The 17,120-nt window shown below is 44.8% G+C and overlaps 1 protein-coding gene across 1 annotated transcript; it reads left to right on the forward strand.

Annotated features, from left to right (window-relative positions):
- Positions 1-4,221: 4,221 nt before the first annotated feature.
- LOC123182002 (pentatricopeptide repeat-containing protein At4g14170) lies at positions 4,222-7,229 on the forward strand. The gene has a single exon (XM_044594435.1). It carries the CDS (start codon positions 4,335-4,337, stop codon positions 5,526-5,528), a length of 1,194 nt encoding a protein of 397 aa, XP_044450370.1. The 5' UTR covers positions 4,222-4,334; the 3' UTR covers positions 5,529-7,229.
- Positions 7,230-17,120: the final 9,891 nt, after the last annotated feature.

Raw genomic sequence — 17,120 nt, forward strand, 5'->3', positions numbered from 1 at the left:
TGTGGGAGTGGGGGGAGGAGTGGATAAGGGAGTGGGGGCGTCGGTGGGCCGGCCGGCTGGGCCTGGGGGTTGGTCCAGTTGGGCCAGGGTCCAGTGGGGGGTTTCCTTCCTTTTTTTGTTTTCTCTTTTGTATTTTTTCTTTTTTTTTCTGTTTTATTTCAATTTAATTTATTTAGGCATTTTATAAAAATATGTTTTCTTTATTATAATTACCCTTGTAATATTCGGCACCAACCGAACATTTTTGTTTCAATTTTTGAAAAACTTTTATTGTCGACATTAATTTAAATTTGAATTTTGAAACGGTTTTGGATCATCGCACGGTTAACAACAGTAACCGAGGTGACGTGGCATGATTAGCGGGGAATTACTGTAGCTTGATTACCCGGGCGTTACACTCTACATTGCCACTACTTGCTGAAACACAAATTGCTAGATAAAAAACCATCACCACTACATCTGCATATTACCAACAAAACAAATAAAACACATCACCCCTGGATATAAACCCCCACCTCTACATTTGCATATTACCGATAAAACAAAAGAGCACATCATCCCTGGATATAATACCCTACTGCATGTATGTCATCGATTAGCCACTGCCCACTGATAACAAAAAATAAGAAAAAACACACTGTCTAGCAGCAAACATGCAAAGAGGTAAACCTGCTGATGAAACAAAGTTACTAATGAATCGTTATCACATTATGTAGCACACCATGCATGTAGTCGCAAGCCTCATTTTTTGACAAAGGGGGTCCTAGAAAAATGAACAAAAAAACCACTAGAGTCTGTGTTGCACTGAAACACCACCACTCTCACTTGCGTAGAATCAAGTCCATGACTAGAAAACAGAAAACAAAAAGCACATCCCAGTCTGGACAACAAAACATTCCTGCTGTTGTGTGCAAACTGCAAATCGCTGCTCTGAAATGAACACAAAACAACTAGAGTCTATGCTACATATGAAGCACCACTCCCAGTTGCGTAGAATCAAGCCCACTACTAGAAAAAAGAGAACAAAAAGGTACATCCCAGTCTGGACAACAAACATTCCTGCTGCTGCTTACAATTAGTGCTCTGAAAATTAAATAAAGAACACTAGATTCTGTGCTACAAATGAAGCAACACTTCCAGTCTAATCTTTGAAGAACATTCCTGTTGTTGTGAAACAGCAGATCAGATCACCTCTCACAGTGGATTTGCTGCGTTGGCTGTGGATTCGCTAATGTAAAACAAAGCAAATTCGTCACACACACACACGATCTATCCAGCAACCACCCCCTGACCTTATCGTCCCTGACCTAAAGGCTCCCAACGAGCCCCTCCGTCCCACAATCATCTCGCTGTCAAGTCCCCTCCGCCCCTAGAGCGCCGGTCCTCGATCTCCCACATGCGTACCACTGTGAATTTGGAGGGGGTCGTTGGGAGCCTTTATCCTGTACTGAGACCTATCATTTCGGTTCGATTTGGGGGCGGGTGTGGAATACCTGTGCGGCGGAGCGTCGTCGTCGATGCTGTCAGTTGTCGCCGTGCGCGCCTCCACTTCCCGTCGCCGTCGCTTCGCCGCTTCGGATGCCGTCGCGTCGCCTCTCACGTCAGCTGCTGCCTGGGTAGCGCCCGGATCTGAGTCCTCTGCTTCGATATCCGCGAGACACCACGCGATTGGAACAAGCCCGTGTTGCCAGCGAGAGTATCCAGGCGGGCACGTGAGAGAATCCAACGCCGCACGATCAAACCCGATCGGACGGCTCACGGGGAGGTTTGCGGCAGCCAGAAATCAATCGGTCTAAATAAAGAGTTCTCCATAGTTCATTGATTTTCGAAAAATTTCATAGAAAACATAAAAACGTTAATCCATTTGAAAAAGGAAGAAGAGAAAAAAGAAAAAAAACAGAAAATGGAAAATGGAAAATGGAAAAATGGGAAAGTGGAAAAGGATAACTCGAAAGAATACAGGAAAAGAATAGATGTTAGTTTTCACAGCAGGCTGGGTGTCGCGGTCGTTAGTGCATCGTCTATGGATTCTGGAGGTCTCATGTTCGATTCTACCTGGAGTACCATTTTTTGCGGTATAAAACCTTATAGCCAAAGGGGCGATGGGCCGGCCCGTTAGTACCGATGGAAGGGGGAAGGGGTGTGCGCCCGTTAGCAGGAATGCCTGTAATGGGTGCTTAAAGCGCTGAATAGGAACGGGGCTACATGCACGGGGAAGGTCCCGAAGACTAGGAAGCTCCTAAGTGGCGCCTTAAGTGCCACTGGGAGCAACTGGCGCGCACGCCTGCCCCCTTCATGGACTGGCCCACTCTGGCTTCGTTCCCTCGCTCCTGCTTCGCTTCGTTCCTTCGCTCTCGATCAACTCACATTGATTTCTTTTCCTTTTTTTTGGCTGAGCTGCTATTTCAGGGGGAAAATCGCCCTCCGTTTTTTATGATTTTGAATATGTTCGTGAAATATAAAAAGAACGTGGATTTACAAAATGTTCCCGGGTTTTAAAAATTCATAAATATGGAAAAAATAACACAAAAAGATAACAAATTATGAAAAAAACTTCTCGATTTTGAAAAATGTTCAATGATTTTGAAACAATTTACCGATTTTGAAAAGATTTTCATTGATTTTGAAAACAGTCCATCGAATTTGAAATAAGTTCGTCGAACCTGAAAAAAGTGCATTGAATTAGAAAAAAGTTCACCGAATGTTAAAATAAATTCATCAATTTTTTTAAAAAAGTTCATCAATTTTGGAGAAAAGTATATCGTTTTTGAAGAAGTTTTAAAATTTTTAAAAATCATCATATTTAAAAAAAGTTCATCAATTTTCAAAAATGGTCATTGAATTTGATGCAAGTTCATGATATTCGAAAAAGGTTCATGAATTTAAATAAAATTTCATCAAACCAGGAAGAAGAAATAAAAGGAAAAAAATAAAATAAAAGAAGGGAAAAAGAAAAAGGAAAGATGGAAAAAGAAAAAGAAAAGCAGAAAAAAAGACCGAAAAAGATTGAAGTAATTAGTGCCCTCTGGGTTGTGGGGTGGTTACGACAACGAACCTTGATGCAGGGAGTCAGTTGTTCGAATCTCACATGAGCACACTTTTTTGCTTTTGTAAAAAGCAAAATAAAATAAGTAAATGGGCCGGACCATCGCGATGTGGGGGGTATGCGTCCTGTCTGGTTAATCCTATAACGGGCGCTTAGAGCGCCATATAGGATTTTTCCGAAGACTATGCCTTGCATTGTGAGACCGAACAAGTAATGGGTCGGCCTAACAATGGCTCCCTGAGGGGTTCTGAGAAAGTTCCATGTAGAGTAGTGGTTGGTTTGGAATCATCCATGCGGTTTTCTTCCCCTTTTTTTGTTTCTTTAATTTTTTGTTTTTGTTTTTTGTTTTCATTTGTACTATTTTTTATTTTCTGCCTTTTCTGTTCCTTCTTTCTTTTAGTTTTCCAAAATACATGTTGACTTCTTTAAAATACATGGCGAATTTTTTCATACAGGTTCAACATTCTTTAGATACACATTGAATACTTTTCTAATACATGATGTACATTCTGTACATGTTAATTTTTTTTAAATGCACACTGACATTTTCAAGACACAACTATCAATGCACATTGAACATTTTTAACGAATGTCATGAATAGTTTGTAAAACATGCGAACATTTCTTAACTGTTCATGATTTTTTATGCAATAATTTTTTGAAATTCCTTGAAGATTATTTTACATTTCAGGAACTTTGTTTTTAACTGTGAAGAACATTATTTTAAATGTATGAACATTTTACTATAAATTAATCACACGATGTTTTTACATTTTCAGGATTTTTATATAAAATGTGGTAAAATTAATTTGGAAATTTGAATAATTACACCAACCATTTTTTGATCGTTGTGAACAGTTTTAGAAATTGCGCAAACTATTTTTCACACTTCATGATCATTTTTAATGCTTGATGAACGTGAGAAAAATTGCGCAAACTATTTTTTACACTTCATGAAGTGTTACCAGAAATTATTTGATGGCCAACATTTTTTTTAGCAAAATTTGATGGCCAACTCTGTTGTCCATTCCTGCCGGGCACAGAAATGAGAGAAAAGGCCCAGCAACCCAAAAGTCTAACAGGCTTCCGTCAACTTCATCCTGTTGGTCCCTGCACAAAACAAGAAAACTCCACTCTGTTTAGTTGGCGAGCCCACTTCTCCTTCGTCAGGAAAAACTCCGCGCTCTTCGGTCTTAGTCAGAAAGAAAGGAAAAAAAAAAGAGACAAAAAGCTCCGCCGTTCGGACGAGACACGACGACCGGCGTTGCCACGCTCTCGGCCGCACCGCATGCCGGCTCCCGCCACGCTCGCCACCTTCAACGCCCTCGTCGCCTCGCTCGCGCGCTCCGGCCGCCCCTCGCTGGCGCTCCTCGCCTTCCGTGACATGCTCGCGCGGGGCTTCCCGCCCGACCACTTCACCCTGCCCCCGGTCCTCCGCAGCTGCGCGCTCACCGGCTCCGCCGCCCTGGCCGCCTCCTCGCACGCCCTCTCCGTCAAGCTTGGCGCCCACGGAAACCTCTTCGTGGCGTCCGCGCTCGTGCAGTGCTACGCGGGCATGCCCAACCTCCCCGACGCGCGGAGGCTGTTCGACGGAATGCGCGAGAGGGATGCCGTTCTGTGGACGTCCATGCTGTCCGCGTACGCGCAGGGTGGGCAGCCAGAGGAGGCTCTGCGGCTGTTCCAGGGGATGGTGGTGGCCGAGGTGCAGCTGGATGCGGTGGTCATGGTCAGCCTTCTTCTCGCGTGTGGCCAGCTCGGGTGGCGGCGCCATGGGAGAAGCGTGCACGCATGCTGCGTCCGGATGTTCCTGGGGATGCCGCTGTCTCTGGGGAACGCGCTTGTGGACATGTACGTCAAGTGCGGCGAGCTTGAATCCGCCGAATGCGTATTTTCTGCGATGCCCAGGCGGGATGTTATCTCGTGGAGTGCTCTGATTGTTGGCCATGGTTTGAATGGGCGTCCTGATGTTGCTCTGAGGCTCTTTGATGAAATGGTGGCCAAAGGAGTGGAACAGAACTCAGTCACCTTTCTTGGTGCCCTGTCGGCCTGTGCGCATTCAGGCATGGTGGACAAAGCGTATGCTATATTCGAGCAGATGAAACAGCGGGGCATCAAGCGTGAGCTTAAGCATTACTCTTGCATGGCTGATGCGTTAGGGAGGGCAGGCCGTGTTCTTGAGGCAGTAAATCTCATAGAGGAAATGCCTTGCCAGCCTGACGAGGCTATCCTTGGTAGTGTGTTGGCAGCTTGCCGAGTGCATGGTGAAATGGACGCTGCTGAACGGATTTCAAAGAGATTGATGAGCATGTCTCCTGCAAAGAGCGGCTACTACATGAGCTTGGCAAACATATATTCAGATGCTGGAAGGTATGGTGATGCAGAGAGAATAAGAGGCTTCATGAAGGAAGTTAAAGTCGACAAGCTTCCTGGATATAGTTCAGTTGAACTCGATGTTTCTGTCTCTGAATCAAAAAATGTATAATTAGTTCCATATAGTGCGCAATGGATTTTGAAGCATTTGAGCTGTTTGGCAAGCCTGGTGGCATACACTCAGTGCAGTGTATGCTTTGAAGAAAAATATAGGCACCTGGTGGATGGGAAGTGCAAATGAGATGACTTGGCAACTCAACAAGACAGTTTTTGGGGAGGATTATAACATTACAGAGAGATGCTGAGTTAGTGCACTCATAGTGGAAGTGTTTGATTATGACATTAGTGACATGGTAGTTGCTGAGTTAGTATTGTCAAGTTGTGAAGTGTCAAGAGGTGCGGGGAAGGCATTTCTTCGAGCAGACAAGGGCAGGCCGTGTTCTTGAGGCAGTAAATCTCATAGAGGAAATGCCTTGCCAGCCTGACGAGGCTATCCTTGGTAGTGTGTTGGCAGCTTGCCGAGCGCATGGTGAAATGGACGCTGCTGAACGGATTTCAAAGAGATTGATGAGCATGTCTCCTGCAAAGAGCGGCTACTACATGAGCTTGGCAAACATATATTCAGATGCTGGAAGGTATGGTGATGCAGAGAGAATAAGAGGCTTCATGAAGGAAGTTAAAGTCGACAAGCTTCCTGGATATAGTTCAGTTGAACTTGACGTTTCTGTCTCTGAATCAAAAAATGTATAATTAGTTCCATATAGTGCTCAATGGATTTTGAAGCACTTGAGCTGTTTGGCAAGCCTGGTGGCATACACTGCAGTAGTGCAGTGTATGCTTTGAAGAAAAATACAGGCACCTGGTGGATGGGAAGTGCAAATGAGATGACTTGGCAACTCAACAAGACAGTTTTTGGGAGGATTATAACATTGCAGACAGATGCTGAGTTAGTGGATTCATAGTGGAAGTGTTTGATTATGACATCACCGACATGGAGTTGCTGAGTTATTGTTGTCAAATTGTGAAGTGTCAAGAGGTGTGGGGAAGGCATCTCTTCGAGCAGACAAGGACAGAATTCAAGAGGCTGATGAAACAGCACATGATGATCACATACAGGAAGCACAGACTCCTCCTACGTGTACTTCAGGTCTTCAGTCATGAGAGAATATATGCCTCGTGCTTGATGAGTTGTCAATGTAATGAGGTTCAAATAGCTTCTGAAACTGACACAGGATTATCATCAAATATGTGAGCATCTGACTAGCAAGGTGTAAATTAAGATTGGTGTTGTATTCACAGGAAAGTCTTTAAGAAAATGCGCTGGTACTACTGGCAACTGGTAAGGCTTATTCGCTCGTAGAATTTCTCTGTTCAAAATATGATCTTACGATGGAACGGGACTACCAAAAGGAACGCAATGTGGTTTCTATTGGCCATGTCAATGATTGATTCGGTAATGGAGATTTTGTTCAAACTCCATAGTATCAAGTGATTCTTAAGTCTTAACTAGGAAAAGGTCCATATTACCCACCCAATGACGATGCCATGGACCTAGGGTAGGGTTACAGGCCTGACCTTGACACCCTACCCAAAGTCACTACCCTAGGGTCAAGAACATTCAAAGTATAACAAAGGATACCGACTGAAGTAACCTTGGAGTGCAATCCACTCGACCAATTATCCCACTCGGATACCCCAATTCCATTCGACCAGGATGAAGTCACTCGACCATACAAGAAACCGCTCGGAGTACATAAAATCTAAAGTCACTCAGGATGGCAACGGTCAGGCGTTCACTCTGTAGTCTAAAGGTCATTTATAGCTCTTTATAGCTGGCGTTACCAGTAACGCCCTGTCTTAGTATACATTGAACCCTGTGTAACGTGGGATGGCTGGGGTCCTGGGCACTCTATATAAGCCACCCCCTCCACTGGCTCAAGGGTTCGCACCCCCTATAACACAAACACTCATATTCCAATCGACCGCCTCAGGGCACCGAGACGTAGGGCTTTTACCTCTTCCGAGAGGGGCCTGAACTCGTAAACTCGTGTGTACAACCTCGCCGTAGTTAGGACCTTGCCTCCTCATACATACCCCCTATTCTTATTGTCAGACTTAGTACCACGACAGTTGGCGCCCACCGTGGGACAGGCGTCTTAGCGACTTCCGGTGAGGTTGCAGTATTTTCAGTCTTCATCAACATGGTTTCTGGCGGTGGTTTGGCTTTGGGCCGCGAGATCCGACTCGGCGCGCTCGTCTTCATCGCCGACGACTCCGCCTGTCTCCAGGAGGCCCCCCTCGACGTCGAGGCCCTTTCAGTCCGCGGGGCGGCGCACTTTCACGCGAGTGCCTGTGGCGTCCTTCTACGGCAGCCGTCGACCCAGTATTGGTCGGCTCCTTCATCATCCACTCTCCCCGCTGTACGTCGTCGCAAGCGGTCCGGTGGATCGCGGCTCCAGCGTTGGGTGAAACACGTGGTGGCCCGCCAGTCTGCCACCCCCAAGTTGCGGCAATCGATAACGACGAATCCCTCTACGGTCCAGTCGACTGGCTCCGTAGACACTCTTTCCGAGTGCGGAAGCAGTGACCCCGCGGCGGAGGTCCTTATGGTCGATTCCCGCCGCAGCCCGCCTGGGTACCGTCCCAGCGGTGGCGGCGGCGGCGATGGTCCGCCATATGCTCACGATGAGTATGAACCCCAAGCCCTCACTTCGGAGCTGCATCACCGCAACGTGGAGGCGCTCCAGACCCCCATCATGGGGGAGACTTCCAAGGCGCGGGCCCTGGAGGTCGCGCACCTGGCCACCTTGGCCGAGCGTGCGCGTCTGGAGAACCTTCAGCATTCACTCGACGAGCGTGCCCGTCGACTAGTTCCCGAATCCAGTCGACGGCAACGACAGTTGTTTCTGCCTGAGCCCCAGGTATACCTCACTCCAATCCAGAATCTTACAGTTGCAGCCCGTATAGCAGAGTCGATTCAGCCGTCCTAATCAGAGGCTGGAATAGGTTTGATGCAAATCCAAGCGCTGCTCCAGGCGGCAGGTGAGCAAAACAGAGTCGTTTCTCAGTCGCGCAACAGGATCCATAGCTGGTCTGTGGTGGCGGACACAGTCCAGTCGGCTCGCAGCCCAAGATCGCCTCTGCGGCGTGAGTCGTGGGCACCGCCAAGAGCAGTACCTGGGTCGGAACCACGAGCAGTATGATTATCGACTTGGCCGTGATGACCGCCATCGAGTGCCTACGCCACCTCCGAGGGCGGGTCGTATGCGCCCCGGCAATACGATGACAGGCGCCCATATGGCGATGAGCGAAGGATCCCAGTCGACCCAAGAGAGCCTGGGTTTGATGCAAGATCAATTCTTGTGCAAGGTCTGGTCGACAGGAACCGGGCACACAGAGAAGGACAGGACAGAAATCGTCCGATTGGCGGCAGAGTGCATGTTTCAGCAGAGCCATCAGAGCTGCCGAGATCCCTCCTAACTTCAGGTTGGCGACGGGAGTAAGCAAGTTCACTGGTGAGTCGAAGCCAGACACTTGGCCTATGCAGATTGGTGGCGGCAATGATGATGTAGCCATGAAGCACCTCCCCCTGATGCTAGAGGGCTCAGCCAGAACTTGGTTGAATTAGTTGGCTCCTGGTACCATCTTCAGTTGGGAAGAATTGGCCCGAGTGTTTGTCAGGACCTTTGAAGGCACTTGCAAACGACCTGCAGGGTTGACTGAATTACATCATTGTGTCCAGAAGCAGAATAAAACTTTGAGAGATTACATCCAGAGATGGACCACTCTTCATCACACCATGGAGAATGTGTCAGAGCATCAAGCAGTTTGCGCCTTCAAGAGGGCGTTTGGTATAGAGAGCTTAACCTGAAATTCGGTCGGACAGGGGACATGTCTCTGGCTCGGATGATGGAAATAGCCACTCGGTACGCTAACGGTGAGGAAGAAGACCGACTCCGCAGTGGTAAGAACAAACCAGTCGCCCAGGACGCCGGAGGAGGGAATTTCGGTCGGAAGCAGAAACGCAAAGCCAAACCCGCAGGTCCTGGTGAGGCTGCAGTTGTGAACCAAGGGAAGTTCAAAGGAAAGCCTAAGGGTCCTTGGATCCCCAAGAAAGTGAAAGATCAAGCGGGAAATGATGTGCTTGATTTACCGTGTCATATACACACACTGATAACCCACAAGTATAGGGGATCGCAACAGTTTTTGAGGGTAGAGTATTCAACCCAAATTTATTGATTCGACACAAGGGGAGCGAAAGAATATTCTCGAGTATTAGCAGTTGAGTTGTCAATTCAACCGCACCTGGAAAACTTAATATCTGCAGCAAAGTATTTAGTAGCAAAGTAGTATGGAAGTAATGGTAATGGTGGCAAAAGTAACAGTAACAACTTTGTAGTAATTGTAACAGTGGCAACGGAAAAGTAACTAAGCAAAGGTCAATATGTGAAAAGCTCATAGGCAATGGATCAATGATGGATAATTATGTCGGATGCGATTCCTCATGCAACAGTTATAACATAGGGTGACACAGAACTAGCTCCAGTTCATCAATGTAATGTAGGCATGTATTCCGAATATAGTCATACGTGCTTATGGAAAAGAACTTGCATGACATCTTTTGTCCTACCCTCCCGTGGCAGCGGGGTCCTATTGGAAACTAAGGGATATTAAGGCCTCCTTGTAATAGAGTACCGGACCAAAGCATTAACACTTAGTGAATACATGAACTCCTCAAACTACGGTCATCACCGGGAGTGGTCCCGATTATTGTCACTTCGGGTTTACCGGATTATAACACATAGTAGGTGACTATTGACTTGCAGAATAGAATCAAGAACTCACATATATTCATGAAAACATAATAGGTTCAGATCTGAAATCATGGCACTCGAGCCCTAGTGATAAGCATTAAGCATAGCAAAGTCATAGCAACATCAATCTCAGAACATAGTGGATACTAGGGATCAAACCCTAACAAAACTAACTCGATTACATGATAAATCTCATCCAACCCATCACCGTCCAGCAAGCCTACGATGGAATTACTCACGCACGACGGTGAGCATCATGAAATTGGTGATGGAGGAAGGTTGATGATGACGACGACGATGGATTCCCCTCTCCGGAGCCCCGAACGGACTCCAGATCAGCTCTCCCGAGAGAGATTAGGGCTTGGCGGCGGCTCCGTATCGTAAGACGCGATGAATCCTTCTCTCTGATTTTTTTCTCCCCGAACGTGAATATATAGAGTTGGAGTTGAGGTCGGTGGAGCCTCAGGGGGCCCACGAGGCAGGGGGCGCGCCCCAAGGGGGTGGGCGCACCTTTCACCCCCGTGGACAGGGTGTGGCCCCCTGGTGTTGATTGTTTCGCCAGTATTTTTTATTTATTCCAAAAATACTCTCTGTGAAGTTTCAGGTCATTCCGAGAACTTTTATTTCTGCACAAAAATAACACCATGGCAATTCTGCTGAAAACAGCGTCAGTCCGGGTTAGTTCCATTCAAATCATGCAAGTTAGAGTCCAAAAGAAGGGCAAAAGTGTTTGGAAAAGTAGATACGTTGGAGATGTATCAACTCCCCCAAGCTTAAACCTTTGCTTGTCCTCAAGCAATTCAGTTGACAAACTGAAAGTGATAAAGAAAAACTTTTACAAACTCTGTTTGCTCTTGTTGTTGTAAATATGTAAAGCCAGCATTCAAGTTTTCAGCAAAGATTATGAACTAACCATATTCACAATAACACTTAGGTCTCATGTTTACTCATATCAATGGCATAATCAACTAGCAAGCAATAATAATAAATCTCGGATGACAACACTTTCTCAAAACAATCATAATATGATATAACAAGATGGTATCTCGCTAGCCGTTTCTGAGACCTCAAAACATAAATGCAGAGCACCTCTGAAGATCAAGGACTGACTAGACATTGTAATTCATGGTAAAAGAGTTCCAGTCATACTCAATGTAAACTAATAGTAATGCATGCAAATGACAGCGGTGCTCTCCAACTGGTGCTTTTTAATAAGAGGATGATGACTCAACATAAAAGTAATAGATAGGCCCTTCGCAGAGGGAAGCAGGGATTTGTAGAGGTGCCAGAGCTCGATTTTTGAAATAGAGATAAATAATATTTTGAGTGGCATACTTTCATTGTCAACATAACAACCGAGAGATCTCGATATCTTCCATGCTACACACATTATAGGCGGTTCCCAAACAGAATGGTAAAGTTTATACTCCCCCACCCCCAACAAGCATCAATCGATGGCTTGCCAGAAACAACGGGTGCCTCCAACTAACAACAATCCTGGGGAGTTTTGTTTGCAATTATTTTGATTTGGTTTGAGCATGGGACTGGGCATCCCGGTTACCGGCCATTTTCTCGTGAGTGAGGAGCGGAGTCCGCTCATCGTGAGAATAACCCACCTAGCATGGAAGATATAGACAACCCTAGTTGATACATGAGCTATTGGAGCATACAAAACAAAATTTCATTTGAAGGTTTAGAGTTTGGCACATACAAATTTACTTGGAATGGCAGGTAGATACCGCATATAGGAAGGTATGGTGGACTCATATGGAATAACTTTGGGGTTTATGGAAGTGGATGCACAAGCAGTATTCCCGCTTAGTACAAGTGAAGGCTAGAAAGAGACTGGGAAGCGACCAACTAGAGAGCGACAACAGTCCTGAACATGCATTAAAATTAATCAACACTGAGTGCAAGCATGAGTAGGATATAATTCACCATGAACATAAATATCGTGGAGGCTATGTTGATTTTGTTTCAACTACATGCGTGAACATGTGCCAAGTCAAGCCACTCGAATTGTTCAAAGGAGGATACCACCCTATCATACCACATCACAATCATTTTAATAGCATGTTGGCACGCAAGGTAAACCATTATAAACTCCTTACAAATTAAGCATGGCATGAGCAACTATAATCTCTAATTGTCCTTGCAGAATCAGGAACGATGAACTAATCATATTTACAAAAACAAGATATGTCAAGTTCATACCAGCTTCTCCCATCTCAATCAGTCCATCATATGTCATCATTATTTCCTTTCACATGCACGACCGAACGGTGTGGATAATAGTGCACGTGCATTGGACTAATCTAGAATATGCAAGCATTTAATACACAGGAGAAGACAAGGTAACATGGGCTCTTTGTTAAATCAACAATAATGCATATAAGAGCCACTTCAACATTTTCATCATGGTCTTCTCCTCTCGACCCCCAAACAAAAGAGATAAAATAAAACTATTTACACGGGAAAGCTCCCAACAAGCAAAAGAAGAACAAGAAATCTTTTTGGGTTTTCTTTTAATTATTACTACTACAGGCATGGAAAGTAAACTAGCTAAAAACTAAAACTATTTTTTTTGTTTTTTCTTCAGGTTATTCAAACACACAAGAAGAAGCTTAGAAAAGAAAATAAACTAGCATGGATAGTACAATGAAAAAGTATGAGCACCGACAACTGGCATGAGTGTGTGAACATGAATGTAATGTCGGTGAGAAATACGTAGTCCCCCAAGCTTAGGCTTTTGGCCTAAGTTGGTCTAGGGCCACGGCTGGCCTGGCGGACATCCAAAGTTGTAGCTGGGCTCGTACTGAGATGCAGCGGCTACTGCCTGACGAGCTGCAGCTTGGAGGCGAGCTGCCTCCGTCCTCCTCTCATACTCGTTCACCTCCTCCCTGGTTATGACATATCTCCTTTTTGCCCGAAAGTCAAAGAAAGTAGGGGCTGGAGAGCAACATGGACAGTGCGACGTCCGTCGAAGATTAGTCGGTACAGGAGGAACTGTTCATTCCTCTCAACAAACTGATGGCGAACCATAGCATTATAATCTAGATAAGCAAGAGGCAATTCCATGTCATTTGCATGTATGGGTACATCAAGATAATTAGCTACACGAGTTGCATAAATTACACTAAACAAGTCTCCACTTAAACCGTTAAGATGCAACCTTCGTTCAACAACGGCCCCCAGGTTATATTGTTTATCTCCTAATACCACACTCTTGAGGACACAAAGATCTGGAACGCACATGTGACAAGCTTCATCTTTACCGTTAATGCATCTACCTATAAAGAGAGCACAATAATGTATGGGAGGAGAATGAATGCTCCCTATGGTAGCTTGTGTGATTTCTCTAGATTCCCCCACAGTGATACTAGCAAGAAAATCTTTATATTCAGATTTGCGAGGTTCACCATTGCCCCACTGTGGGAGTTTACAAGCAATATTAAAATCTTCTAAATCCATGGTATATGATTTATCATAAAGATCAAATAAAACAGTGTGAGAATTGCACGAGGATGTAAATTTAAACCTTCTCACAAAGGAATCAGTTAGGTAACGGTATTGCGGGCACTTATCTGATACGAAGCCCTCAAGATCAGCATTACGCACGTACGCGTCAAATTCATCCTTGAGACTTGCTCCGACCATAAACTCCTCTGACGGCCATTCACAAGGCCGCACATGAGCTTCCCTTGGTAGTTCATTGTCCGCCTCACGTATCGCGAGCCTTGGGCCTTGCTTCCTTGAGGAACCACCTTGGTACATTTTCCTAAACATATTTCTTCCTCTGAAATTTTTAGTGACTCAAAATAAAAGTGAACCAAACTCAACAACATTGATAGCAACTACTCCCACAAGTGCCTAGAGGCTATATCATGCATTAGAACTACTTGGGACCATATAAATTTGACATGCAAGCTCAAGAACAGGGTCACCTAAGCAGCAAAAAATTGCAATGAATAAAGCACTAGAACCAAAACTAATTAGACCATTGGACGAGTCACATACCGAAGAACAATCCCCCAAAACAGTTTTGTGAATGGAGCTTTGAGCAAGGAGATCGAAAATGGCAGCAAGATGAGCTAGAACACGGGTTTGAGCTGGGAGGCTTTTTTCTGGAGGAAGACGAAGTGAATGGGTGCAGGAATAAGTGGAGGGGGTCCACGTGGGGCCCACGAGGCAGGGGGCGCGCCCCGGGGGGTGAGCGCGCCCTGGACCCTCGTGGCCAGGTGGTGGCCCCTCTGGTGTGTTCTCAGTGCCAGAAATTCTTAAATATTCTACAAAAAAAATCATATTTCAATTTTAGGACATTTGGAGAACTTCTATTTTCGAGGTATTTTTATGATAATTCAGAAAACAGACAGAAAATACTAATTTTTGCTTTATTTAATCTAAATAACAGAAAGTAAAAGGAGGGTACAGAGAGTCGTGCTTTCTAACTTCATCCATCTCATGCTCATCAAAAGGAATCCACTAACAAGGTTGATCAAGTCTTGTTAACAAACTCTTTCCGAATAACATGAAACCGGAGAATTTTCGAATAACACTAGGTTACCTCAACGGGGATATGCACATCCCAACAATAAGAATATCATATTTCTTCTTGACAGTCGGAAGAGGAAATTCAAAACCTCCAATAGTGATTGTTGAAATTTTTCCAATAGAATTTATACTGTGGACTTGAGGTTGTTTCCTCGAAAAGTGTACCGTATGCTCATTACCATTAACATGAAAAGTGACATTGCCTTTGGTACAATCAATAACAGCCCCTGCAGTATTCAAAAAGGGTCTACCAAGGATAATCGACATACTATCGTCCTCGGGAATATCAAGAATAACAAAGTCCGTTAAAATAGTAACGTTTGCAACAACAACAGGCACATCCTCACAAATACCGAGAGGTATAGCTGTTGATTTACTAGCCATTTGCAAAGATATTTCAGTAGGTGTCAACTTATTCAAATCAAGTCTACGATATAAAGAGAGAGGCATAACACTAACACCGGCTCCAAGATCACATAAAGCAGTTTTAACATAGTTTTTTTAATGGAGCATGGTATAGTTGGTACTCCTGGATCTCCAGGTTTCTTTGGTATTCCACCTTTAAAAGTATAATTAGCAAGCATGGTGGAAATTTTAGCTTCCGATATCTTTCTTTTATTTGTAACAATTTCTTTCATATACTTAGCATAAGGATTCATTTTAAGCATATCAGTCAAACACATATGCAAAAAGATAGGTCTAATCATTTCAGAAAATTGCTCAAAATCCTCATCATCCTTTTTCTTGGATGGTTTGGGAGGGAAAGGCATGGGTTTCTGAACCCATGGTTCTCTTTATTTACCGTGCTTCCTAGCAACGAAGTCTCTCTTATCATAACGTTGATTCTTTGATTGTGGGTTATCAAGATCAACAGCAGGTTCAATCTCTACATCATTGTTATTGCTAGGTTGAGCATCAACATGAACATCATCATTAAAATTATCACTAGGTTCATGTTCATTACCAGATTGTGTTTCAGCATCATAAATAGAAATATCATTGGGATTCTCAGGTGTGTCAAGAACAGGTTCGCTAGAAGCATGCTAAGTCCTATCATTTTTCTTTTTCTTCTTCTTAGAAGGACTAGGTGCATCAACATGAGTTCTCTGAGAATCTTGCTCAATTCCTTAGGGTGGCCTTCAGGATACAAAGGTTCCTGAGTCATTTTACCCCCTCTAGTCATAACTCTAACATCATTATCATTTTTCTTGTTATTTAATTCATTGGGCAAATCATTTTGAGCTTTAAACACTTGTTCTACTTGAGTGGTAACCATAGAAGCATGTTTACTAATAAGTTTAAGTTCACCTTTAACTCTAGACATATAATCACTCAAGTGTTCAATCATATAAGCATTACGTTTCAATTGTCTACCAACATAAGCATTGAAGTTTTCTTGTTTAACAATAAAATTATCAAACTCATCTAAGCATTGGCTAGCAGACTTATAATGAGGAATGTCACCTTCATCAAATCTATAGAGAGAATTAACCTTTACTACCTGTGTTGGGTTATCAAGACCATGTATTTCTTCAATAGGTGGTAAATTCTTAACATCTTCTGCTTTAATACCCTTTTCTTTCACAACTCGTTTGGTACCCATCATTTGGGGTGGATTTGGTGGATTTCATTTGCCAATTCCGGGTTCAACTTGTTTGGCTGCCACGAAATTGACCATTGGAATTGAATTGCCATTTCCACCCAAATCCCTCCCCCCCTCAATCGTACTGTACCCAAATCCCAGACCCCACCCCGTCATTCCCGTAGATTTTCCGCAGCTCTCCTCCCCCTCCCCCTCCCCGATCCCGCACATCCATGGCGCTCCGATTCGCCGCCGCCAGCGAGCCTTCCCTCCTCCGCTGATCCCTCTTCCTTCGTTCTTCTCCTCTCCCATGTCCTATTCCTCACCTTTCCCTTCCCTCCACGGCTCCACTCGACCCAGTTGCTCTGCCCCGTGCTCCGTTCTGCCGCCGGGAGCAGCGTTCGGTGACCCCTAGTTGCTCTGCTCCGACCTTCGTCCTGCTGCCGGGAGCAGCGGCCGGTGACCCCCCCAGTTGAGCACCACAGTCCCTGGTAGGTCTCCTCCTCCACCTCTTCTCTCACCCCCTTCCACATAGGCACTTCTCTTTTTGTTGAACCCTAACCTCACCAAATTAGTAGGTTCAGTACCGGATCGACCTCAAGCACACCGATCTGGAAACCTTGAGAGGAGATTGACAACTTGAACATCCCTGCACCTCATCTCTGATCTTAGAGGGCAACATTTTTGCAAGGTTCGTCTGACTAAGCTTTTAATTTGTACCGATGGAAACCTCTATTCCAAGTTAATTAGCTGCTGA

The sequence above is a fragment of the Triticum aestivum genome, chromosome 1D, assembly GCF_018294505.1.
Source record: "Triticum aestivum cultivar Chinese Spring chromosome 1D, IWGSC CS RefSeq v2.1, whole genome shotgun sequence".
Lineage (NCBI taxonomy): Eukaryota > Viridiplantae > Streptophyta > Magnoliopsida > Poales > Poaceae > Triticum > Triticum aestivum.

What these genes read in the sequence shown, in the direction of transcription:
- LOC123182002 (XM_044594435.1), top strand. Translation starts at nt 4,335, where the DNA reads ATGCCGGCTCCCGCCACGCTCGCCACCTTCAACGCCCTCGTCGCCTCG.